Source organism: Erinaceus europaeus, chromosome X (assembly GCF_950295315.1).
Source record: "Erinaceus europaeus chromosome X, mEriEur2.1, whole genome shotgun sequence".
NCBI lineage: Eukaryota > Metazoa > Chordata > Mammalia > Eulipotyphla > Erinaceidae > Erinaceus > Erinaceus europaeus.
This window is the reverse complement of record NC_080185.1, coordinates 74,825,013-74,848,393: the sequence shown is the minus strand read 5'-3', so window position 1 is coordinate 74,848,393 and position 23,381 is coordinate 74,825,013. Positions and strand designations below refer to the sequence as shown.

At 42.7% G+C, this 23,381-nt stretch overlaps 1 protein-coding gene across 1 annotated transcript; it reads right to left on the bottom strand.

The window, feature by feature from the left end:
- Positions 1 to 18,714: 18,714 nt before the first annotated feature.
- RPS4X (ribosomal protein S4 X-linked) lies at positions 18,715 to 22,643 on the bottom strand. Its single transcript, XM_007526058.3, has 7 exons — positions 22,572 to 22,643; positions 21,626 to 21,703; positions 21,030 to 21,210; positions 20,721 to 20,818; positions 20,186 to 20,357; positions 19,338 to 19,495; positions 18,715 to 18,883 (listed from the first exon to the last, which is right to left on the bottom strand). The coding sequence occupies exons 1-7, from the start codon at positions 22,572 to 22,574 to the stop codon at positions 18,782 to 18,784; spliced, it is 792 nt and encodes a 263-aa protein (XP_007526120.1). The 5' UTR covers positions 22,575 to 22,643; the 3' UTR covers positions 18,715 to 18,781.
- Between the last annotated feature and the right edge of the window lie 738 nt (positions 22,644 to 23,381).

Genomic DNA, 23,381 nt, shown 5'->3' with positions numbered 1-23,381 from the left:
ACCTCGCATGTTATGTTGAATTTCTGCGGTGTCTGTTGTGATATCTCCTCTTTCATTTACTATCCGATTTATTTGGGTCTTCTCCCTTTTTTGTTTTGTGAGTCTGGCTAAAGGTTTGTCGATTTTGTTTACTCTTTCGAAGAACCAACATTTACTTTCGTTGATCCTTTATATGGTTTTCCTATTCTCAGTGTTATTTATTTCTGCCCTAACTTTAGTGATATCTGTCCTTCTGGTTGCTTTAGGGTTCCTTTGTTGTTCTTCTTCTAGGTCTTTAAGATGTGCAATCAGGCTGTTTATTTGTGCTTTTTCTTGTTTCCTGATGTGTGCTTGTATAGCTATGAACTTCCCTCTTAGGACTGCTTTAGCTGTGTCCCAAATATTTTGATAGCTTTTGTCTTCATTTTCGTTGAAGTCTCGAAACATTTTGATTTCTTCCTTGATTTCCTCTTTGACCCAGAAGTTGTTAAGAAGTGTACTGTTGAGCTTCCACATTTTGGGACTGTTACTAATCTTTTGTTGATTGTTAAGTGTTAGTTTAATTCCACTGTGGTCTGAGAAGATTCTTGGGATGATTTCAATGCTCTTGAATTGGCTGATGCTGTCTTTGTGGCCTAACATATGGTCTATACTTGAGAATGACCCATGTGGATTTGAATAAAATGTGTATTCCGGTTTCTTGGGATGAATGACTCTGAAAATGTCCAATAGTTCTAGTTTATCTATCTCTTCATTTAGCTCCCTTATGTCTTTATTGATTTTCTGTCTGGATGATCTGTCAATTTGAGATAGTGGGGTTTTCAAGTCCCCTACTATGACTGTGTTGCTGTTAATATATTGCTGTAGCTCTTTCAGTAGAAGTTTGATGTATTTAGATGTTTTCTCATCTGGTGCATAGATGTTAATAATTGTTAAGTCCTCTTGATTGACTGATCCTCTGAGCATTAAGTAGTGTCCATTCCTATCTTTTGTAATCTTACCTGTTTCAAAGTGTATCATGTCAGATATGAGAATAGCTGTTCCTGCCCTTTTTTGTGGGCCATTGGCTTGTATGATAGTTTTCCATCGTTTCACTTTAAGTCTGTGTTTGTCTTGTTGCGTTAGGTGGGTTTCCTGTAGACAGCATATTGTTGGGTTGTGTTTTCTGATCCATCTTCCTACTCTGTGTCTTTTAATAGGTGAATTCAGGCCATTGACATTTATTGATATCAAAGATTGAAGATATTTTAATGCCATTCTTATAGAGTTTTAGAGTGTTTTAATATATGTCCTATTTGTAGTGGTCTGGTTGTCTGGTTGTTTATAGGAGACCTTTCAGAACTTCTTTCAGGGCAGGCTTGGTGATGGTTCATTCCTTCAACTGTTGCTTGTCTGAGAAGGTTTTGATGCCTCCATCTAGTCTGAATGACAGTCTAGTAGGATATAGTATTCTTGGCTGAAAGCCTTTCTCATTGAGCACTCGATAGATATCTTGCTATTCTTTTCTGGCCTGTAGTGTTTGTATGGAGAAGTCTGCTGCTAATCTTATGGGTTTTCCTTTGTAGGTGACCCTTTGTTTTTCTCTTGCAGCCTTCAGGATCCTTTCTTTATCCTTATTCCTTTCCATTCTAAGTATGATATGTCTTGGTGTCTTTAGGTCTGGGTTAATTCTGTTTGGGACCCTCTGGGCTTCTTGAATCTTTATGTCTTTGATGTTGTCTAGACTAGAGAAGTTTTCAGCTACTAAGGCCTGGAAAATGCTTTCTTCCTCTCCTTGTCTTTTTTCCTCTGGTATGCCAATAATGCATATATTGTTTCTTTTGAAGTCATCCCATAGGATGTTGTTGTTTTCAGCATCTCTTAATCTCTTTTTGAGATCTCTTACTTCTTTTTTAGTTGTCTCTAATTCATCCTCAATCTTGCTAATTCTGTCTTCAGTCATAGATTCTATTCTCTCTGCCCTCTACTTTTTTCTGGAGTTCATCTATTTTGTTGCCCTGCTCTGATACTGTTTTAGCTTGTTCAGCTAGTTGCATTCTTAGCTCAGTGATTTCAGCTGTCAGCTCTCTAATAACCATGAGATTATTAGTATTTTCATCCATATTCTCATTTGTTGTTCCTGCATTTCTGATTACATTTTTTTCAAATTCTTTACTTCTCCTGTTATTATTTCCTTAGCTAATGTTTGGGTGTTGAACTCGTTATTTTGTACTTCACCCTCTGGAGGACATTTAGCTGGACTCTTGTCCTGGTTCGATTCTCCAATATTTTTTCTTGTTGTTTTGACCATTTTATATATTATGTTATGAGTTCCCTTTAACAGTACTTTTCAAATTATTGATCACTATTGCCTGGATTGACTTGTGTCTAAGTAAGTTAATTAAAGGGTTCACAGTGGTAGAAGTTAACAGTTATTTCAATCCCTGAGTTGGAGTTCAGTGGTTTAAAAGCCTCTTTTTTTCCCCTTCCCTGTAGGTTATGGGAGCCTGAGGGCTTTTACACTATCAATAGACTTCTTAGCTTAATCACTGACTCCTGACCAAGAGATAAAGCAGGGTGTGGCAGAGATAATCCAGTGGTTATGCAAAGAGACTTTCACAGCCCCTCAGCTATACCACTGAGGTATAGGTCTTCTGAGTTTCCTGGTAAGATCTCTGTCCCCTGGTGTCCCTTCCTGTCGCTGCTCCAGATTCTGAGGGTAGTAGCAATGGAGACTCAGAGTTGCACTTGGTGAGTCCCTGGGGAGTCCTCTCCTCCCTTCAGCTGTCCCCTTGTTGATGGAGCCGACTGGAGATGGTGTCTCAACTGATAAACTGCTGAAATGTTAGCAGTCACTTTAATCTCTCCTTAGGCTCCTCTCTCCTCTCTGTCACCAGCCACACGTGTTTGTACTCACCAGTGATTTACTGGGTTCCTGTGGTCATTCTAGTCCTGTCTTGTTTCGGTCCCGGGTGGTCTCCTTTGGTATTCCTAGTTGATCTGGGAGAGGAGAGGCGAGAAAGTGATCTGCTGCTCGTAGCCCCGCCTCCGGAAGTCCCAGAATCATACTCTTAAGATGTATGCAGTTTGTGTATAAATCATACATTTGTTTGTTTGGTTTTGGTTTTTTTACCAGAGCACTGCTTAGCTCTGCGTTTTGGTGGGACTAGGAATTGAATCTAGGACCTCAGAGCCTCAGATATAAAATATTTTTTAAAATATTTATTTATCCCCTTTTGTTGCCCTTGTTGTTTTATTATTGTAGTTATTATTGATGTCATTGTTGTTGGATAGGACAGAGAGAAATGGAGAGAGGCAGGGAAGACAGAGGGGGGAAAGAAAGATGGACACCCACAGACCTGCTTCACCACTTGTGAAGCAACGCCCCTGCAGGTGGGGAGCCAGGGGCTGAAACTGGGATCCTTATGTCGGTCCTTGCTTTGCGCCACCTGCACTTACCCTGCTGTGCTACCGCTGGATTCCTATAAATGTCTTTTTGTGAGCACAAGGACTGGCTGAAGGATCCTGGTTCCAGCCCATGGTTCCCCACCTGCAGAGTTGTTGCTTCACAGGCGGTGAAGCAGGTCTGCAGGTGTCTTTCCCCCTCTCTATCTTCCCCTCCTCTCTCCATTTCTATCTGTCCTAACAATGACGTCATCAATAACTACATCAATAAAAATAAACAAGGGCAACAAAAGGGAAAATAAATAAATATTTATAAATTTTAAAAAGGGAGTAGAGTGGTAGCACAACGGGTTAAGCGCAGGTAGCGCATGGACTGGAGGAAGGATCCCAGTTCAAGCCCCTGGCTCCCCACTGCAGGGGAGTTGCTTCACAGGCTGTGAAGCAGGTCTGCAGGTGTCTATGTTTCTCTACCCCTCTCTGTCTTTCCCTCCTCTCTCTATTTCTCTCTGTCCTATCCAACAACGATGACATCAGTAACAACAACAACAATAACAACAACAATAAAACAACAAGGGCAACAAAAGGGAAAATAAATAAATAAAATTAAAAGTTTGTTTTCATAACCATTATACTATCTCTCCAGCCACCAATTCTCTGTTGCTGGATGTTTTTCTTATCTTTGTAATATTCCCAGTGTATACATTTGTGTGATTGTATTAGCCAGATAATTTAATTTTTTTAAGATTGTATTTATTTATTAATGAGAACGATAGGAGAGAGAAAGAACCAGATATCACTCTGGCACATATGCTGCCAGAAATAGAACTTAGGACCTCATGCTTGAGAGTCCAAAGCCTTATTATTGCGCCACCTCCAGGACCACAGCCAGATAATTTATTGAAAGTGGATTGTCTTAACAAAAAGAAAAAGAAAAAAAAAAAAGAAAGTGGATTGTCGTGTCAAAGTTTATGTGTCTCTCATTTTTTTTTTTTTTGTCAGGATCTCGGCCTGCTGCCTCCCAGCCTCACCCTCCTCCTCACCCCACCTCTGCTCCACCCAGAGTGGCTGTCTCTCCTCCATCAGCCTGGGTGTGACCACACGGCTGTTGTTCTTGTCTATATTGCCCCTAGATGCTTCTTCCTTCATTTTTTATTTATTAGTGATTTAATAATGATTCATAAGATTGTAAGATAACAAGGGTACAATTTTGTACAGTTCCCACCACCAGAGTTCAGAGTCCCACCCCCTCCATAGGAAGCTTCCCTATTTTTTTTAAAAGATTTTTCTCTTTTTCTAACCTTTTATTTATTATTGGATACAGAGAGACATTGAGAGGGGAGGGGGAGATAGGGAAAGAGACAGAGAGACACCTGCAGCCCTGCTTCACCACTTGTGAAGCTTTCTCCCTGCAGGTGGGGAGTAGGGGCTTGAACCTGGGTCCTTGCACATTGTAATGTGAGCGCTTAACCAGTCGTGTCACCGCCTGGTCCATGAACCTTCCCTGTTCTTTATCCCTCTGGGAGCAGGGACCCAAATTCTTTATGGCATGCAGAAGGTGGGAGTTCTGGCTTCTGTCATTGCTTCTCCGCTGGACATGGGTGTTGGCAGGTGGACCCACACCCCCAGCCTGTGTCTGTCTGTCCCTAGTGGGGCAGGGCTCTGGGGAGGGAGGCTCCAGGACACATGGGTGAGGGCGTCTGCACAGGGAGGTCAGGATGGCATTATGGTGGCATCTGCAGCTTGGTGGCACTCAGCTCTCCTTTGTCCTTTTCAGCACCCATTTGCCAACTCGTAGATTGTTGTTGTGCGTGGGCTGCGGAGAAGAGAGAGAGGGTCCGGAGCGAAGAGGAAACACAAATCTTTATTCGCGCTGGCACCTCAGAGTTGGGTGCTAGAGAGGCAGGTTGGGCCACGTGGAGGTAGCGAAAATGGCTGCCTCATGCAGTAACCTTTCCTGCGTCTGAACACCGGAGTGGAGCGCTGGCAAGAGCGTGTCTCTCATTTTGATAGCAGCTGTTACGTTGCCTTTCCAAAGGGGTGGAGAAATTTGAATTCCCACCAACAGTACAGGAAGGTTAGTAGTAGCTTGCTCTTTTGCACAAATAAATAGTAAGGAGGTGATAGACCATGAAAAACTAAAACTGTCCTTGTATGCTGGTGAGAACATGGACATGCATATATGATTCCTCAAGACTCTTTAAGTTGAATATCTGAAAACTCACCTATTGATCCAGTCACATACCAACTGTATGTTAGAAGACTTAATTTTAAAAAATATTTTGTTTATATATTTATTAATGAGAGGTATGGGAGGAGAGAAAGAGAGAGTGACATTAAGAACCAGACATCACTCTGGGACATGTGCTGCCAGGGATTGAACTCAGGACCTCATGCTTGAGAGTCCAATGCTTTATCCACTGCGCCACCACTTGGACCATGAAGACTTAATCTTTTAAAATTTATTTTTATGTTATTATTATTGTTGTTGTTACTGTTATTTTACCAGAGCTCTGGTTTATGGTGGTGCGGAGGATTGAACCTGATACTTTGGAGCCTCAATTATTTTATTTTATTTTTTATTTTAATGAGAGAGATACACAGAGAGGAGGAATAGAGAAAGATAGATAGAGAGAGAGAGGGGATATGGGAGAGGGAGAGACTAGAGCATTTCTTAGCTCTGGCTTATGGAAAAGCTGGGACTTGAACCTGAGAACTCAGAGCCTCAGGCACTAGAGTCTTTTTTTAAAATAATTTTATTTATTTTATTTTAATGAAAAATATATAAAGACCAAAGCATTGCTCAACTCTGGTTTATGATGGTGCTGGGGATTCAACCTGGGACAACAGAGCTTCAAGCATGAAAGTTTTTTGCATAACCATTGCTGCCGGGGATCGAACTCATGACCTCATGCTTGAAAGTCCAGCACCTTATCCACTGTGCCACCTCAAGGACCACCCCTTTTCAATTTTCAAAGATTTGTTTTTTTGTTAATGTCTTATTTATTTATTAATGGAAGGCACATACACACAGAGAGAAAGAGAGAAAGGCACTGACCAGAGCACAGCTCAGCTTTAGTTTATGGTGGTATTGGAGACTGAACCTACAACCTCAGGCATGAAAGTCCTTTGCATAATCATTATGCTGTCTCCCCAGCCCTATTTACTAATGGGGGGGGAGATAACACCAGAGTATCACTCTGGCACATGGAATACCAGGGATTGAACTCCAGACCACATACTCAAGAGTCCAAGGTTTTATTCATTGATCCACATCCTAGGCCCCATACAGAAGATAGTAAGTAGTTAAGGGCAGGGGTAGATAGCATAATGGTTATGGAAGAAAAAAAACTTTCATGCCTGAGGTTTGAAAGTTGCAGGTTCGGGAGCTGGGTGGTAGCGTTGTGGGTTAAGCGCACATGGCACAAAGAGCAAGGACTGTTGTAAGGATCCTGGTTCAATCCCCTGGCTTCCCACCTGTAGGGGAGTTGCTTCACAAGCGGTGAACCAGGTCTGCAGGTGTCTTTCTTTCCCCCTCTCTGTCTTCCCCTCCTCTCTCCATTTCTCTCTGCCCTATCTAACAACGATGACATCAATAACAACAACAATAATAACTACTGCAATAAAAAACAAGGGCAACAAAAGGGAAAATAAATAAATATTTAAAAATTTTTGAAAAAGAAAGTTGCAGGTTCAGTTCCCCACACCAACATAAGCCAGAGCTGAGAAGTGCTCCGGTAAATAAATAAATAAATAAACATGTTTTTTAAAAAATTAGTTAATAAACTTCATAGACTAATAGTTGTGTTAGAGAATAGGAATAGCATAATGGTTTTCCAAATTATGTTTATGCCCAAGGCTTTGAGCTCTCAGATTCAATCCCCAACAGCACCATAAGCCAGAGCTGATCAGTGCTCTGGAAAAAAAACAACAACAACACAAAACAAAAAAGCCGGTGATCACCCCTACCACCCCCCACATTGTTTCAAAAACCAGAAGACTGCTAAACTCTGGTTTATTGTGGTGTCCCAGGACCTTGGAGCCCAATAATGAATGAAAGTGTTTTACTATCTCCTCAGTCAATCCCACAATTTTGCTATCAGTGTTATAGACCTTTTGATCTCTGCTTCTCTGAAGACTAAAAAGTAGTGTCTCAGACTCTTATATTGGATTTTCCCTGAGATAAAATCTTTCTTAAGATAAGTCAAGGATAGTCAAGTGTACAACTAGGGTGTTGTTTTGAAAGCAGTTAGAAAGGCAGATAGCATCTCATGTTTCTGGTCTAGCTTGGGGTTAGTTTTGAACAAGTCACCAGGAATCCCAAGAACCTTTTTGTTTTTGTTGATGTTACTGGGCCTTCACCACTCCAGACTTTACTTTTTCAGAAAAAAATAACAGAAATAGAGATAGAGAGAAAGACACTACAGCAGTGACGCTTCCTTCAGTGCGATAGGAGCCAGGGTTGAACCTGGGTCATGCCCATGACAAAATAAGTGCATTATCTAAGTGTGTAAACTTGCCAGCGACTCAAGAACTATATATATATATATATATATATATATATATATATATATATATATATATATATATATATATATATGACTCAAGAACTATATATATATTGCAGCCCAGGAGGTGGCTCAGTGACTAGAGTGGGGCTCTTGGGCTGGTGAAATAGCTCATTTACATAGTGTGCTCTTTTGCTATGTGCATGATTCAGGTTTGAATCTGAAGCCCATCACAATTGAAGGAAATGTCCATGCTGTGATCTGCCTTAGTCTCTCTCTCTTTTTTAACATAGATTTTATTTATTAGTGAGAAATGTAGGAGGAAAAAGAGAAAAGACCAGACATCATTCTGGTACATGTGCTGCCAGGAATGAAACCCAGGGCCTCATGCTTGAGAGTCCAGTGCTTTGTCCACTGCGTCAAAGCCCAGACCACAATCTGCCTCTCTCTCTCTCTCTCTCTCTGCCTCTTTTGTCTATATATTAAAAAATAACAAGACTTGGACTTTCAAGCATGAGGTCCCAAGTTTGATTCTTGGCATTGCATGTGTTGGAGTGACTACTGCCTGGCTCCCCCCCCCTTTTTTTTTTCCTCCAGGGTTATTGCTGGGCTCTGTACCTGCACCATGAATCCACCGCTCCTGGAAGCCATTTTCCCCCGTTTTGTTGCCCTTGTTGTAGCCTCATTGTGGTTATTATTATTGCCATTGTTGATGTCGTTCGTTGTTAGGACAGAGAGAAGTGGAGAGAGGAGGGGAAGACAGAAAAAGGAAAGAAAGATAGACACCTGCAGACCTGCTTCACTGCCTGTGAAGCGACTCCCCTGCAGGTGGGGAGCTGGGGGCTCGAACAGGGATTCTTACGCCGGTCCCTGCGCTTTGCGCCACATGCGCTTAGCCCACTGCGCCACCGCCCGACCCCCCTTTTTAAAAAAGATTTTATTTATTAATGAGAAAGGAGAGCGAGAGGGAGAGAGAGAGCCAGACATCCCTCCCAGACCACTTTTTTTTTGCCCCCAGGGTTATTGCCGGGACTCTGTGCCTGCACCATGAATCCACTGCTCCTGGAGACCATTTATTCCCCTTTTATTGTCCTTGTTGTTCCATCATTGTTGTGGCTATTATTATTATTGCTGTTGTTGCTGTCGTTGCATAGGACAGAGAGAAATCGAGAGAGGAGGGGAAGACAGGGGGAGAGAAAGATAGGTGGGGAGCCAGGGGCTCAGAACCAGGATCCTTACTCTGGTCCTTGCGCTTAGCTCTACGGCTCGACTCCCTGTCTTTTCTTTTTTAATGTACTTATACATGGCTGGAACTTAAACCCAGAGCCATTAAAAAAAAGATTTGGGGGGCCAGGCAATAGCTCAGCAGGTTAAGCACACATGGTGGGAAACACAAGGACCAGCATAAGGATCCTGGTTCAAGCCCAGGCTCCTCACCTCCAGGAGGTTGCTTCACAAGCAGTGAAGCAGGTCTGCAGGTGGTGTCTATCTCTCTTTTCCCCTCTCTGTCTTCCCCTCCTCTCTCCATTTCTCTCTGTCCTATCCAACAACAACAATGCAGCAAGGACAATAACAAGAACAACAACAACAAAGTCAACACAAATGGAAAAAGAAAGAAAGAAAGAAAGAGAAAATAAAGAAAATAAAAAGAAAAGATTTACTTACTAGAAGAGAGGAGGAGGGTGGGGGTAGGTAGCATAATGGTTATGCAAACAGACTCTCTTGCCTAAGGTTCCAAAGTCCCAAATTCAATCCCCCATAACAGCATAAGCCAGAGCTGATCAGTGTCCCAGTAAAAATAACATAATAATAATAATAATGGCAATCTTTTGTGGTCTGGGAGGTGGTGTGGTAATAAAGCTCTGGACTCTCAAGCATGAGGTCCCAAGTTAAATCCCCTGCAGCACATGTGCCAGAATGATGTCTGGTTCTTTCTCTCTCCTCCTATCTTTCTCATAAATAAATAAAATCTTAAAAGAGAGAGAGAGAGAGAAAGAGAGAGATGAGGGAGGAGTAGAGAGAACTAGAACATCACTTTGACAAGGCTTGAACTCAGGAGCATTGAAACTCCGGTGCTTTACCCACTGTGGCATGTTTCAGGTTGCATTATGACCTTTGTTTTGACAGGGAAATTTATGTCATTCTTCTAACATCAGTTAATAGCTTTTTTGAAAAATGCTTGCCAAGGACTGGAGAGATAGCATAGTGGTTACATAATAGACTTCCATACTGTTCCAAATATCATACTGTTGGCTTTTTTGTTGACCAACCAAGCCCATTTCTGCTACAAGGTCTTTGCATTTGCTAGTCCCATTGCCAACAACATTTCCTCCGAAATCTTAGTCACTGCACCATCTCCTGGACTGCCATCCTATTTATAGTCAATACTGAAAAAAAAACTATTCAGCAGCCAGAGAGGTGGCACAGTGGCAAGGGTGATGGAATTAAAGGCACGAAGTCTGTAATTCTGTCCGAAGCACCGCCATAAACCTGAATTGAGCAGTGGTCTGGTAAAATAAATACATAATATCAGACCCTCAGCCTGGGAGGTGTAGTGCACTGGATGAAACCTTGGACTCTCAAGCATGAGGGTCCAAGTTCAATCCCCAGCATCCCAGCCAAATATATCTAATATAATCAGCTTTATTTGATAGGACATTCATTGAGAAATTTAGAGGGAAGAGTAAGATAGGGAGAGAGAGACAGAGAAACACTTGCAGCCTTGCTTCACCATTTGTGAAGCTTTCTACCCTCAAGTGGGGACCAAGGGCTTGAACCCAGGTTCTTGGGCATTGTAATGTGTTGACTTAACCATGTACACCACCACCCAGCCCTTTCTCTCTCTCTCCCTATCATCTTCCCCCATTCCCTGTTGATTTCTCTCTGTCTTTATCCAATAAATAAAGAAAACAAAATGAGAGATGAAGGAAGAAGGAAGGAAGGAAGGAAGGAAGGAAGGAGAGAAGGAGAGAAGGAAAGAAGGAAAACAAGTCCCCTCCATAGTCTTCCCTTTTGATTTGTCACTAATTCCAGCAGGCCTGACCCAGCCAATCTGAATAGCCCAAAATGCAGAGTGAATATAATGATAATGTAATCAGTGGCTCGCCCCCACAAGATGAGCTGGCAGTCTCTGTGGGCCTCAGTGCCAAAAGGTGTTGGAGAGGCTGTGATTTCGAATAAAGCAGGACCACCGGAACTCACTCCTGTGGCGAGGGTGGGGTTGGGTGGAGGTGGGGGTATGTGGCAGGGAGTGGCAGCGGGAGCGAAGCAGGCAGGGGAAGGACCTCCAGAAAGGCAAGGAGCAGAGGGAAAGAATACAATACAAGGAAAAAGAATAGTCATTGCATTCATAGCAGACAGCCCTCGGTTTACAGTTTGACAAGCTGCTCAAAAGCCATTATCTCACTTCTTCCCCTAACAGCCTGCGGCGTGGAGAGTATTTTATTCCCCTGTTACCAGGCAGGGAATCAAGGCTAGAGTCGGAAGCTCTCTGCAGCGCGGTGCCTCGCCCAGTTCTGCTGTCTCCGTGACTCTGCACTTCCCCCTTGCTTCCCCCTCAACACACACACACACACACACACACACACACACACACACACACACACACACACACACACACACACACACACACACACACACACACACACCGCCCCTCATCTCCTGCAGTCAGTGCCCAGCGGCTGGGTGGTTGCTATGGCATTTCTGGAGTGTCATAAGTGCTCAGGAAGCATACAAATTGACCTGCATGAGACACAGCCCTGTGCAAAACAAGTTCCAATTTACTTGCAATAATTACCACCCCCAGATAATCGCCTGTACTCCGGTGGTGAGGAGGGCTGGGGGAGGGAAGGAGGAAGAAAAGAAGGGGGGGGGGGAATGAGAAGGCGGGGCAGGCCAGTCTCAGGGCGGATATGCCAAGGCTGGAGTTTCAGGTAGGGGTATTCCTGAATTAGGTACAGCAGTAAGCTCTGTTTGCTTCTGGAAAAGCAAATGTTCTCCTGGATGAGTCACATCATGGCATTTCACTCCGGATGTTCTGCGCAGCTTTGGCAGTGGGCGCTTGGCCTCACATTGGAGATTCATAGGCCAGTTTTCTGCAGTGGAATGACACAGAATCCCCGGGAGACAAAAGCTAAATGCACAAACAAGGAACAATTATCAGGGCCATCATGGAATTCAGCAAGTATTTTCTTTTTAATTATATATATATTATTTTATTTATTTTATTTTTGAGAGAGATGCAGAGAGAAAAAGACACAGAAACACCAGAGCACTGCTCAGCTCTGGCTTATGGTGGTGTGGGGGATTGAACCTGGGACTTTGGAGCCTCAGGCATAAAAGTCTCTTTGCATAACCACTATGCTATCTACCCCCACCCATATATATATATATATATATATATATATATATATATATATATATATGTATATTTTCCTACTAGAACACTGTACAGCTCTGGCTTATGGTGGTGGTCAACCTGTAACTTCAGAGCATCAGGCAAGAAAATCTTTTGGCAAAACCATTAGGCTATCTCCCCAGCCCAACAAGTATTTATTAAATACCTATTTGTGGTCCCGGAGGTGGTGCAGTGATAAAGCTTTGGACTTTCAAGCATGAGGTCCTGAGTTCGATCCCTGGCAGCACATGTGCCAGAGTGATGTCTGGTTCTTTCTCTCTAAATAAATAAAATCTTAACTAACTAACTAACTAACTAACTAAATAAATAAATAAATAAATAAATAAATAAATACTATATGTCAGGCATTGTGCCAAGGTTACATCAGTGAACAAAACATTTGAAAATGTCTGGGAGTGGTCTGGGAGGTGTATTCTCCAGCATGAGGTCCTGAGTTTGATCCCCAGAATTGCATGTGCCAGAGTGATGCTCTAATTCCCTGCAAGCATCTGGGTTTATCTGCTCAGCTCTGGTTTATGGCAGTGCAGGGGATTAAACCTGAGCCTCAGGCATGAGAGTCTCTTTGTATAACCGTTATGTTATCTACCCCAGTCCCACTTAATACTATCTGTATCCTTATGTAATTCAGAGTAGAATTTATACCAAACTTTAAAAAGTGACAGAACAATCAAGCAAGTTCTGATTTTTCCTGTGACAGCTACTTTGATGACACTGAGAAATCAATCATGCTATTCTTTTTTTTTCAAAATTCTTTAAAAAATATTTTTATTTATTGTTGGATAGAGACAGAAATTGAGAGAGGAGGAGATAGAAAGGATAGACAGAAAGACACCTGCAGTCCTGCTTCACCACTCATGAAGCTTTCTCCCTGGAGGTGGTGAGCAGGGGCTTGAACCTTATTCTTTTTATTTTCCCCACCAGGAATTCATTGGAGCTTTGAATCTGCCACTTCCAGTGAATTGCCCTTTTTTTTTCCCCCTTATTCATCCAGATTAAGTGTGAAAGAAAGAGGAGAAAGACAGGAAGAGAAGCACTATAGCACTGCTCCACTGCTTATGGGGTTTCTCCTTTGCATCGTGGTCCCATGTTATGGCCAGGGGCTTGAACCTGGATGGGAAAGGATGGGTAAGCTATATCCTGACCCTTAATCATCATATCATTTTCTTTCTTTTTAAAAACATTTATTATGGAGAGTCAGGCGGTAGCAGCGGGTTAAGCGCACGTGGCGCAAAGCGCAAGGACTGGAGTAAGGATCCCGGTTTGAGCCCCTGGCTTCCCATCTGCAAGCGGGTCACTTCACAAGCGGTGAAGCAGGTCTGCAGGTGTCTTTCATTCCCTCTCTCTGTCTTCCCCTCCTCTCTCCATTTCTCTGTGTCCTATCCAACAATGATGATGACAACAACAATAACTATAACAATAAAAAACAGGGGCAACAAAGGGGAATACATAAATAAACTATTATAAAATAAAAAAATATTTATTATAGAGACAAAGATAAATGGAGAGGGAAGATGAGGTAATTAGGGAGAAAGAGAGACACCTGCAACACTGTTTCACCATTTGCGAAGCTTCCCCACTGCAGGTGGGGACTACAGGCTTGAACTCAAGTCTTTGTGTATGCTGATGTGTACATTCAACTGAGTGTGCTACTACCTGGCCTCAATTCAATTCAATTTAATTAATCAATTTATTTCTACCAGAACACTGATCAACTCTGGTTTATGGTGATGCGGGGGATTGAACCTGGGACTTTGGAGCCTCAGACATGAAAGTCTTTTTTTGCATAACTATTATGCTATCTCCCCAGCATCTCTTTTCTCTTCTTCTTCTCCTTCTCCTTCTCCTTCTCCTTCTCCTTCTCCTTCTCCTTCTTCTCCTTCTTCTTCTTCTTCTTCTCAGAACACTGCTTAGGTCTGGCTTATGGTGGTGTGGGGGACTGAAACTGGGACTTTGTGGAGTCTGAGACATGAGATTCTCTTTGCAAAACCATTGTGCTATCTACCCGCCTCCCTCTTTTCTTCTCTATATCTCCCTTCCTTCTCAATTTCTCTGTCACTATCCAAAAAACGAAATGCTGTACTGTCTTTCCTAATGGTCATATCAAAGCCTTGCCCAGCATGAAAGTGTCATATCCCTGTGCATGAGGTGAGGTGGGAGCCTAGAATGAGCTGGAAGAGTAGGATGGCTCTCTGCCACCTTCCTTCCCCATGACCCAGACTCAAGTAAATACCCTTGTTGCAAAATGCATGACTGTTCTAATTGGTAATGATACTGCTCAGTGTCACTCTTTAGGGGAGATATTGATAAATGAAAGGTTTGAACTCAACATCTTACAAATATTCTTTCAATCCAAAGCACACGTTACAATGCACAAGGACCCAGGTTCGAGCCCCTGGTCCCCAGCTGCAGAGGGAAAGTTTTGCGAGTGGTGAAGCAGTGCTGCAGGTTTCTCTCTGTCTCTTTCCCTCTCTAGCTCCCCCTCTCTATTTCTATCCAACAAATAAATAAAGATAATAGTAAAAAGAAGTCTTTTGCATAACCACTGTGCAGCCTCCTTGCCCTGTGGTAAAAATTTTAAAACCAATCTGTGCATTTTTCTCTGTCTCGGACTCTTCTATGGTTTTCTTTCTCTTAGGATTTGAGTTATAATTTCTATTCAACCTCAAGCCTGAGTCAGACAAGTACCTAATAGGTGATGTGAATTTCAGTATAATTTGTTGTTTCAGAGATTTGTTTTATTTACTTCATGAAAGAGAGAGGTCAGAGAATCACTATGCCATTATTTCCTGCTGGTGATTAAACTCAGGCCATCATGCTTGCAAGTTTAGCAATTTACCATCACGCCATCTCTCAGGCCACAACTGCATTAAAATTTATTGCATTTAAAAAATATTCAAACCAAGTAGTGGTGCACCTGGTTGAGTATACAAGTCACCATGCTCCAGTACCTGGGTTCAAACCTCTGGTCTCCACCTCCAGTGGGGAATCTTGATTAGTGATGAAGCAGTACTGCAGGCCTTTCTCTCTCCCTCTCTATGGTCTCCACATCAATTTTTCAGTACCTCTATGTGCAAATATATATATATCCGAAGAGGTGGTGCAATGGAAAAGGCATTCTGTGATATCACCACAGAGTAACCTTCATCACTCAGCTTTCTCACTATTTCTGAGAGATTGGAGAAAGAGACAGAGAGAGAGACTGCAGCACAGTTGTACCATGTATCCTACTCCCTGCTGCTGTACATGGTGTTCCCATGTAGTCTTCTTCTTCTACCATTTGCCCTTCTTCCGTAGCCAGTCAACAGCGTCAGGTTGAGCCTGATGTAAAGTTTCGAGACTTCCTTTGAATCTGGAGAGGTGGCAGTCGTTGACTATGTGGGTCATAGTCTGTCTGTAGCCGCAGGGGCAGTTCAGGTCGTCTCTGTAGTGCTCAGCCTCAAATCCAGGGCCTCATGAATGGAAATTGTGCACTCTACAGGGTGAGCTATCCCTTAGCTGTTGGTTATGAGGTCACAAGTGTGGTCGTTGGTATTGCATACCTTAGAGTGATATTCTGGTTCTCCCTCTCTTTTCTTGCTCTCAGGTAGTAGGTTAATATTAATATCTTGGTTAGAGAGATAGCATAATGGCTATGCAAAAACCTTTTTTTTGAAATTTATTTATTTATTATTATTATTTTTATTTTTACCAGAGCACTGCTCAGCTCTGGTTTATGATGGTACAGGGGATTGAACATGGGACTTTGGAGCCTCAGGCATGAGAGTCTCTTTGCATAAAGACGATGATATCTACCCTAGCGCTGCAAAAACCTTTCATGCCTGAAGCACAAAAGGTTCTAGGTTCAGTCCCCAGCACCACCATAAATCAGAGTTTAGCAGTGTTCTGGTAAAAACAAACAAAAAACAATGGTTATGCAACGGACACATTCTTTTTTAAAAAAAAATATTTTCCCTTTTGTTGCCCTTGTTTTTTATTGTTGTTGTAGTTATTGTTGTTATTGATGTCATGGTTGTTAGATAGGACAGAGAGAAATGGAGAGAGGAGGGGAAGACAGAGAGGGGGAACATAGACACCTGAAGCGACTCCCCTGCAGGTGAGGAGCCAGGGCTCAAACCAGGATCCTTAGGCCTGTCCTTGCACTTTGCGCCATGTGTCCTTACCCCGCTGCGCTAGGGTCTGGCCCCCAATGTGACTTATTTTGAAGATGATCTCTTCTAAAATATTCTATCAACTTCTGGCCTTGCTCTTGCCATATTCTATCAACTTCTGGTCTCCCAAGCACAAAGATTTTTTTAATGAGAATGATAGGAGAAAGAACCAGACATCACTCTGGTACATGTGTTGCTGGGGATCAAACTCAGGGCCTTATGTTTGAGAGTCCAAATACTTTGTCTACTGCAACACCTCCTGGACCACACACAGATTTGTAAGGTGTACTTGAGGGAAGAGTGAGGAAAACAGATTGTGGAAAAGGCTTGTAGGTTATAGCTCAGTTGTCCAGGCTTTTGGCACCATGATAGGCCAACAGCTGGGCTAGATATTGGGGAGTATGAACCCTATGGATGCTAGTCTTCTGCAGGAGACCTGAGAATAGAATACTATGTGGTAGATGAGGGAAATCTTCAGATGTGAACCAGACATTCCCAGAGGATTTCCAGGGAAGCCACATCTCAATTGAGGATTAGAGGATGGATGAGTCAGCCAGAAACTAGCTGGCTCCCATCTTACAGATAGGAGCTAAACAGATGTGGAGGAAAATACTCCAGGATTAGTAACTATTGAAATGTGATGGGAAGAGTACATTTAAGGATCTAAATAAAATTCTGGGACAAGAATATTTAAGGATTGTGGTCTGGGAGGTGGCGCAGTGATAAGGCTTTGGACTCTGAAGCATGAGGTCCTGAGTTTGATTCCCGACAGCACATGTGCCAGAGTGATGTCTGCTTCTTTCTCTTTCCTCCTATCTTTCTCATTAATAAATAAATAAAATCTTTTTTTAAAAAAAAGGATATTTAAGGATTGAGGGTAAGAAAAGTTGAATATAGTGGTCCGGGAGGTGGCACTGGATTCCCAACCATGAGGTCCCAAGTTCAATCCCCGGTAGCACATGTATCAGAGTGATGTCTGATTCTTTCTCATGAATAAATTATAAAAAAATGAGTGTGGTCCAGGAGATGGCATAGTGGATAAAGCATTGGACTCTTAAGCATGAGGTCCTGAGTTCAATCCCTGGCAGCACATGTACCAGAGTGATGTCTGGCTCTTTCTCTCTCCTCCTTTCTCATTAATAAATAAAATCTTTAAAAATTTCACTAACTTCGACTTAAGAAACAGATCACTTTTGGCACAGTGCTGGGGATATTGTACATTCATCTATAAACTCATCTATGAATACCAATAAAGGAAAAAATATATAGTTTTAAGATGTCTGGGGAGCAGGTTAAAAGATGTCCAGGTGAAGACTATGAGGATTAAGTCTACCAGAGCTTCTTTCTCTAAGTTTTACTAACCTTCGACTTGAAAACCAGATCTTTTGGTACAGTGCTGGAGTTGTACATTCAAGCCTAGTGCTTTCATCCACTGCAAAATCTCAAGCTATAACCTCAGATGAAAAAAAATAATTGGTAGAGTAGGAGGTAGATAGTATAACGGCTATGCAGACTGTCATGGCTGAGATTCTGAAGCCCCAGGTTCAATCCCACTCCCCCACCATAAAAAAAGAGCTGTTCAGTGGTTAGAAAAAAGGAGACATTTATGCAGACTCATGCTTGAGGATCCAAAGGTCCCAGGTTGAATCTCCAGCATAGTCATTTTTTAAGGATAGGACAGAAATTGAGGAGGGGAAAAAGACAACTGCAGACTTGCTTCACTGCTATGTGACTCGACCCCCTACTCCCCGCAGGTGGGGCATAGGGAACCCGAACTGGGATCCTTATGCTGGTCCTTGCACTTTGTTATGTGCGCTTAACCCAGTGTGCTTACCACCCAGCCTAAAAGTCAAAATTTCTATCCAGGTATCTGTCACAGTGAGTTTTGAGGTCTGCCAAAATGTTTAATTAAGGTGCTAGTGACAAAGAGCAATATTTAGAGGGCAAAAGGGTCAACACAGGGAAATTATTCATTAGGGTACTTTTTTTAGCTAACTATGCAGAGAATGCCATGATATCTTATGGATAATGACCAGGAATGCACGACACAGGACTGGATATTATCAACAGCTGGGAAAACTATGCTGAGTCTTAACAGGGCAGAAGGGGTAAGGTAGCTAGCTAGCTGTGTCACTTTGTCTCTTTCTTCAAGGGCTTCACACTCCTTGGGGGCTTAATTAACTGGTTACTCCATCTCTTGGAAGAAACAGGAAGACTGACAATGCCTAGAGGTCTTTGGGTCTATTCCCTGAAGTCTCAAAGAAAAAAAAAATCACCATAGTCAATCAGTTAGATTATGGTTTTATTTCAATGGTGAATTTTCAATTCAATCATCATTTAGAAACAGTTCATCCACTGCTCTGCTTGGCAGCCAGTCTTTTGTCTCTCTCTTCAGCAATAGTGAGGCGGATACCTTTTCCTCTGGGAAGTGAAATCCATGGTTTATTGCCCTGGAGGAGAAAACAAAGAAATCAAAACATGGCACACAACAATGCTAATAGCAGCTTGGGATGTTAGATCATTTTTCATCTCACTTAAATGCATTGGAGTCTGTTTCTGAAAGTAGCTAACAGTGGTAATATAGTTTCAACATACTCACACAGTTGCTCTAATACAAGTTATCCACTGCTTCTGGCTAAGGTTAAACATTTTATCCATGTGCAGAAACACAACACTGACTGGATCTAATTCCACTATGCACAGCAAACACTTTTAATGTTGTCTCCCAGCCACAGGAACATGAGGCTAACTAAATGTAGATTTGTGGCATTGTTTTGTACTTTAAACCAACTGAGACTTATCAATTAGTTCTTCTGCTGAGTCTGCAACACTTAAATGAACCATAAAGATCCCAGAAGGGGTTTATCAACTAGGTGCTGCCACCACAGCATTACCCACACTTACTTTGCCAATAACAAAAATGTTGGAAAGGCGAGTGGCAAAGCTGTTGCCATTGGCATCCTTTACGTGGACCACATCAAAAGAACCAGGATGTCTCTCTCTGTTGGTGATAACACCAATTCTTCCCAGATTAGCACCTCCAGTCACCATGCACAAATTACCTAAGAAGGAAAAGTCCACTTGTTGAGCAAGACACCATGCAAACTCAACCTAATGTAATGAGAAAACTTTGAACCAAAGCCCATTAATTTTTTCCTCATGCTAATTTACTTCTATCAAGCTTGGACCACGTGACTTTACTGCTCCTGGGCTACATTTTCAGACACACAATACATACCCTCCCACCCCCACGAGGTTCCAGGGCCTCAACCTGGGCCATGCAAACACCAAATCTGAACTGTTTAGCTACCCAGCATGTGTCTTAGCCTTCCTGCAAACCCAGACTCCACTTGACCCACATTCCCAGATCTTTATCTGCCTTGAATGTTGTTTCCCAAAACTTAATCCTGCTACTGATATACTTCAGGAAAAGACACAAGAATGTGTCTGGTGTAAACCAGACATCCTTTGACACCCATGATGGTCAAAGTATATGGGAGTAAATGCTACATAGCTAGGCTGTCCTTTTACCCACCACTATAAAGCCAAGTTTTCATAGAGGCCACCTGGCTGACTTTCCTTCACTGAAATCCTTTTAATGCCATTATTCTCTCCCCGCTTCTTTCTCACTTTGTCTCTTTCTTCAAGGGCTTCACACTCCTTGGATTTTATAACTTTAAGGTGCCTCCTTTCTCAATCCCTTATTACATTTACAAGACATTTGGCTTTGGTTACCAACTGGAACTGCTTACCAGTGTCAAATTTGATGAAGTCAGTGATTTTACCAGTTTCCAAATCAATCTGAATGGTGTCATTCACCTTGATGAGGGGATCCGGATAACGGATAGTTCGAGCATCATGGGTTACCAGGTGAGGGATTCCTTTGGTGCCCACAAAGATCTTCCTCACTTTGCACAACTTGTACTACGAACATTTCAAAGATGAGCCATTTAGTTCAAATTCGGTATCACTCCCTGCTCTAAGTCTGTCAGTATGCAAACCGCCCTCCTTAAGCCTAAATGATATTCTCCAACTCACCCTTGTGCTCTTACCAAGTGCCTCTTAAGGAATCCTAAATCCCAGTCAAGGTTTATGTCACAAAACACTACATCTAACCAACAACTATACCAACTTTGGATAAATCATCCTTGCCTTCAGTGACTTTTTAAGTGGAATTCCTTTCTACCGCGAAACTGCAGACAGAATTTTAACACAAAACTAACCTTAGGTGAACTTGAATTTTAATCTAGGTACTAATTTAGAAATAAACGTGTTTGCAACACTCACCTTAGCCTCCTCAGGTGTGATTCGATGGACAGCAAAGCGACCCTTTGTGTCATAAATAAGACGAAAATTCTCACCAGTCTTGTCAATGCTGATGACATCTGGTATCAAACAGTAACTAATGGTTAGCATAAAGTGATCTCCATGCTGAGTAACCACATGGGGGGGGGAGGGTGTCGAAATGAAGACAAGCTTGTTTCCAAAACCAAGATCACTGAGATACTTAAGATGTTTCTAAACCAAAATTTAGAGTAAATTCTAGTCAATTGAAATGTGGTCTTGAGGTATGATTTCCCCACCAAGTCCACTTACCCATAAAACCAGCAGGATAGGTTATATCAGTGCGGACCTTGCCGTCAATCTTAATGAACCTCTGCATGCATATCTTCTTCACTTCATCTCCTGTTAGAGCATACTTAAGTCTATTCCTTAGAAAAATTATGAGAGGGAGGCATTCTCTCAGCTTGTGGGGTCCCGTGGATGGACGAGGAGCCTGCAAAAAATGATCTTCTGTTAACCAACAGCTGGGATTTATAGCACTCAAACCCTTGCCCCCTTTTAATGACCATTAACTGAATATACCCAACTGCTCCCTCATTTGGATAAAGAGCTATTCCAGATCTCAGACAGCATTTCTCCTTCAGGGAACCAGCACCATTACATCAGCTGAGTTTATGTAAGTGTAGGATAAATGAGGCAATTTAGTACTGGGTGAGGTAGAAAGAATGCAACTAGATAGTACAGGTTCAAGAGTTCACCCCATCTCTAAAAGTGACTTGAAAGACTATGAGAAAAACTATGGATACAGTAATCAGTACTTGGCACAAAGAAGCATAAGGAACCTTCAAGTGTCAACCTGAAGTAAGCAAACCCGCACCATGTGCAGTGCTCAGGTCGATAATACTTACAAACACCCCTGTGAGTTTATCCAGCATCCAATGCTTTGGAGCGGCCACGCGCTTCAGGTGTTTCTTAGGACCACGAGCCTTAAAGAGTTTCAGATCACAATGCAGTTAGTGCTTCAGGTACTTTCCAAGAACTTAGTAACAGTATTAGTTACTTGAAACAAGTATTTCCTCTGGGCAAAACATGGGCAACATTTCAAAATATAGGGCCATGACAAAAGTCAAGAGCAGCAAGATACCCAGCACCTAACAAACACCACTACCAAGTTTCTCCCTTATAGAAGTTTCTGCCAACTTGGCCAAGTGCTTACACATAACTTCTTCAAAGTTTGCCTCCACAGGGTTGGGAGAAATGGCCAAAACTTTACAGAATATCAGACAGCAACAAAAAAAAGTGGTCCAGAACTCAACCTGAGCTCCAACTTGATAAATGACAAAGTTTTTTACAATAGAACCGCCTGGTTTTAAAGTGTCTGCCACGCCACTATTCTAAGCTCAGCACAATCACGTGTCAGCAGCTGGCACCAGTTTATTCTTTTGAAAGCGGAAGCCTTTTTTATGCAATATAGAAGCTGTCCAGCCACACAACATCCACGTCAAGTGCTGCCAACAAGAGGCACAGAATGCCACGACAGTGGAAATGCGCCTCCACTGAGCGCAGGCGCTGCCCTAGCTCGAGCAGTTGTCTCCCCCTCCTCTACCAGGTTCCAGAATTTTGAAGCTCGAACTTTAAGCCCAGGCCTTTCTGCCAGGAGCCCCGATTCCCACCCCATCTCCAGGGACATCCGTCTGCCCTCTCCCCGGACGCGCTTTGGGTTGATACTGCAAGCCGCGCTCCCTTCGTTTCCACCCAGGCACCGATTAGGGGAACACCGAGATCACTGGCATCCCTATCCATTGGAGGATGGGGATCGATGGTTGCAAAGAGCCCGCAAAGACACGACCTTACCATGGCTGCGCTGGACAAGGAAAGAGGACCGCCTCTTCCGGTACACGGAGAAAAGAGAGTCCGAGGATGCGCGCGCCGGAATCTTGAACGCTCCGCCCAAGTCCGCCTTTTCCTGACACTTACAGGCTCTTTCGAGCCACCTGCTGGTGGGAGGTTATAGGTCCGAAGCTAAGAACCCGCCCCTGAAAAGGGGTGTCGTATAGGCAATTTCCTCCCACCCCTTCACAGGCCTTACCTCATCCTCCTGCACTTGCTAAGCCGCTCTGGTGTTTTCTGATCCCGTACCTGGCGCTTGGAATGCAAACATTAGCTTGCTTTCCCACCTTCGAAGATAGTGCAAAGTGAGGATATTTTCAGCTCCCCTTACACAAGACTGTGTAGTCAGAAGAATACATTTTAATAAGTAGACACACTTTCGGAAACATTTTTTGTTTGTCCCTTCTTCCAAGTTACATTGAGGCAGTCAGCACTGTCAGTTGGGAGGTATGAAAGACTTGCATTTACTTTGGTATGGGAGAGTAAGAGTTCTTGAACCTGGATACCCTGCCCGCACTTCCTGTACAATGAACTGTTTTCTTTTTCTCTATTCAGCTCTGATTTATGGTGGTAGATAGCTGAACCTAGGATTTTGGAGCCTCAGGCATGAGAGTTTTTTTGCATAACCATTATGTTATCTACCCCACCCAGCAAAGACCTTTCTTTTTTTTTTTTCTCCAGGTTTCTGGAAAGAAACAGACACTAGTGACCAGTGGTTTTCTTTTTCTTTCTTTCCTCCCTCCTTTCATCCATCAGCAATATACTCCACATGTC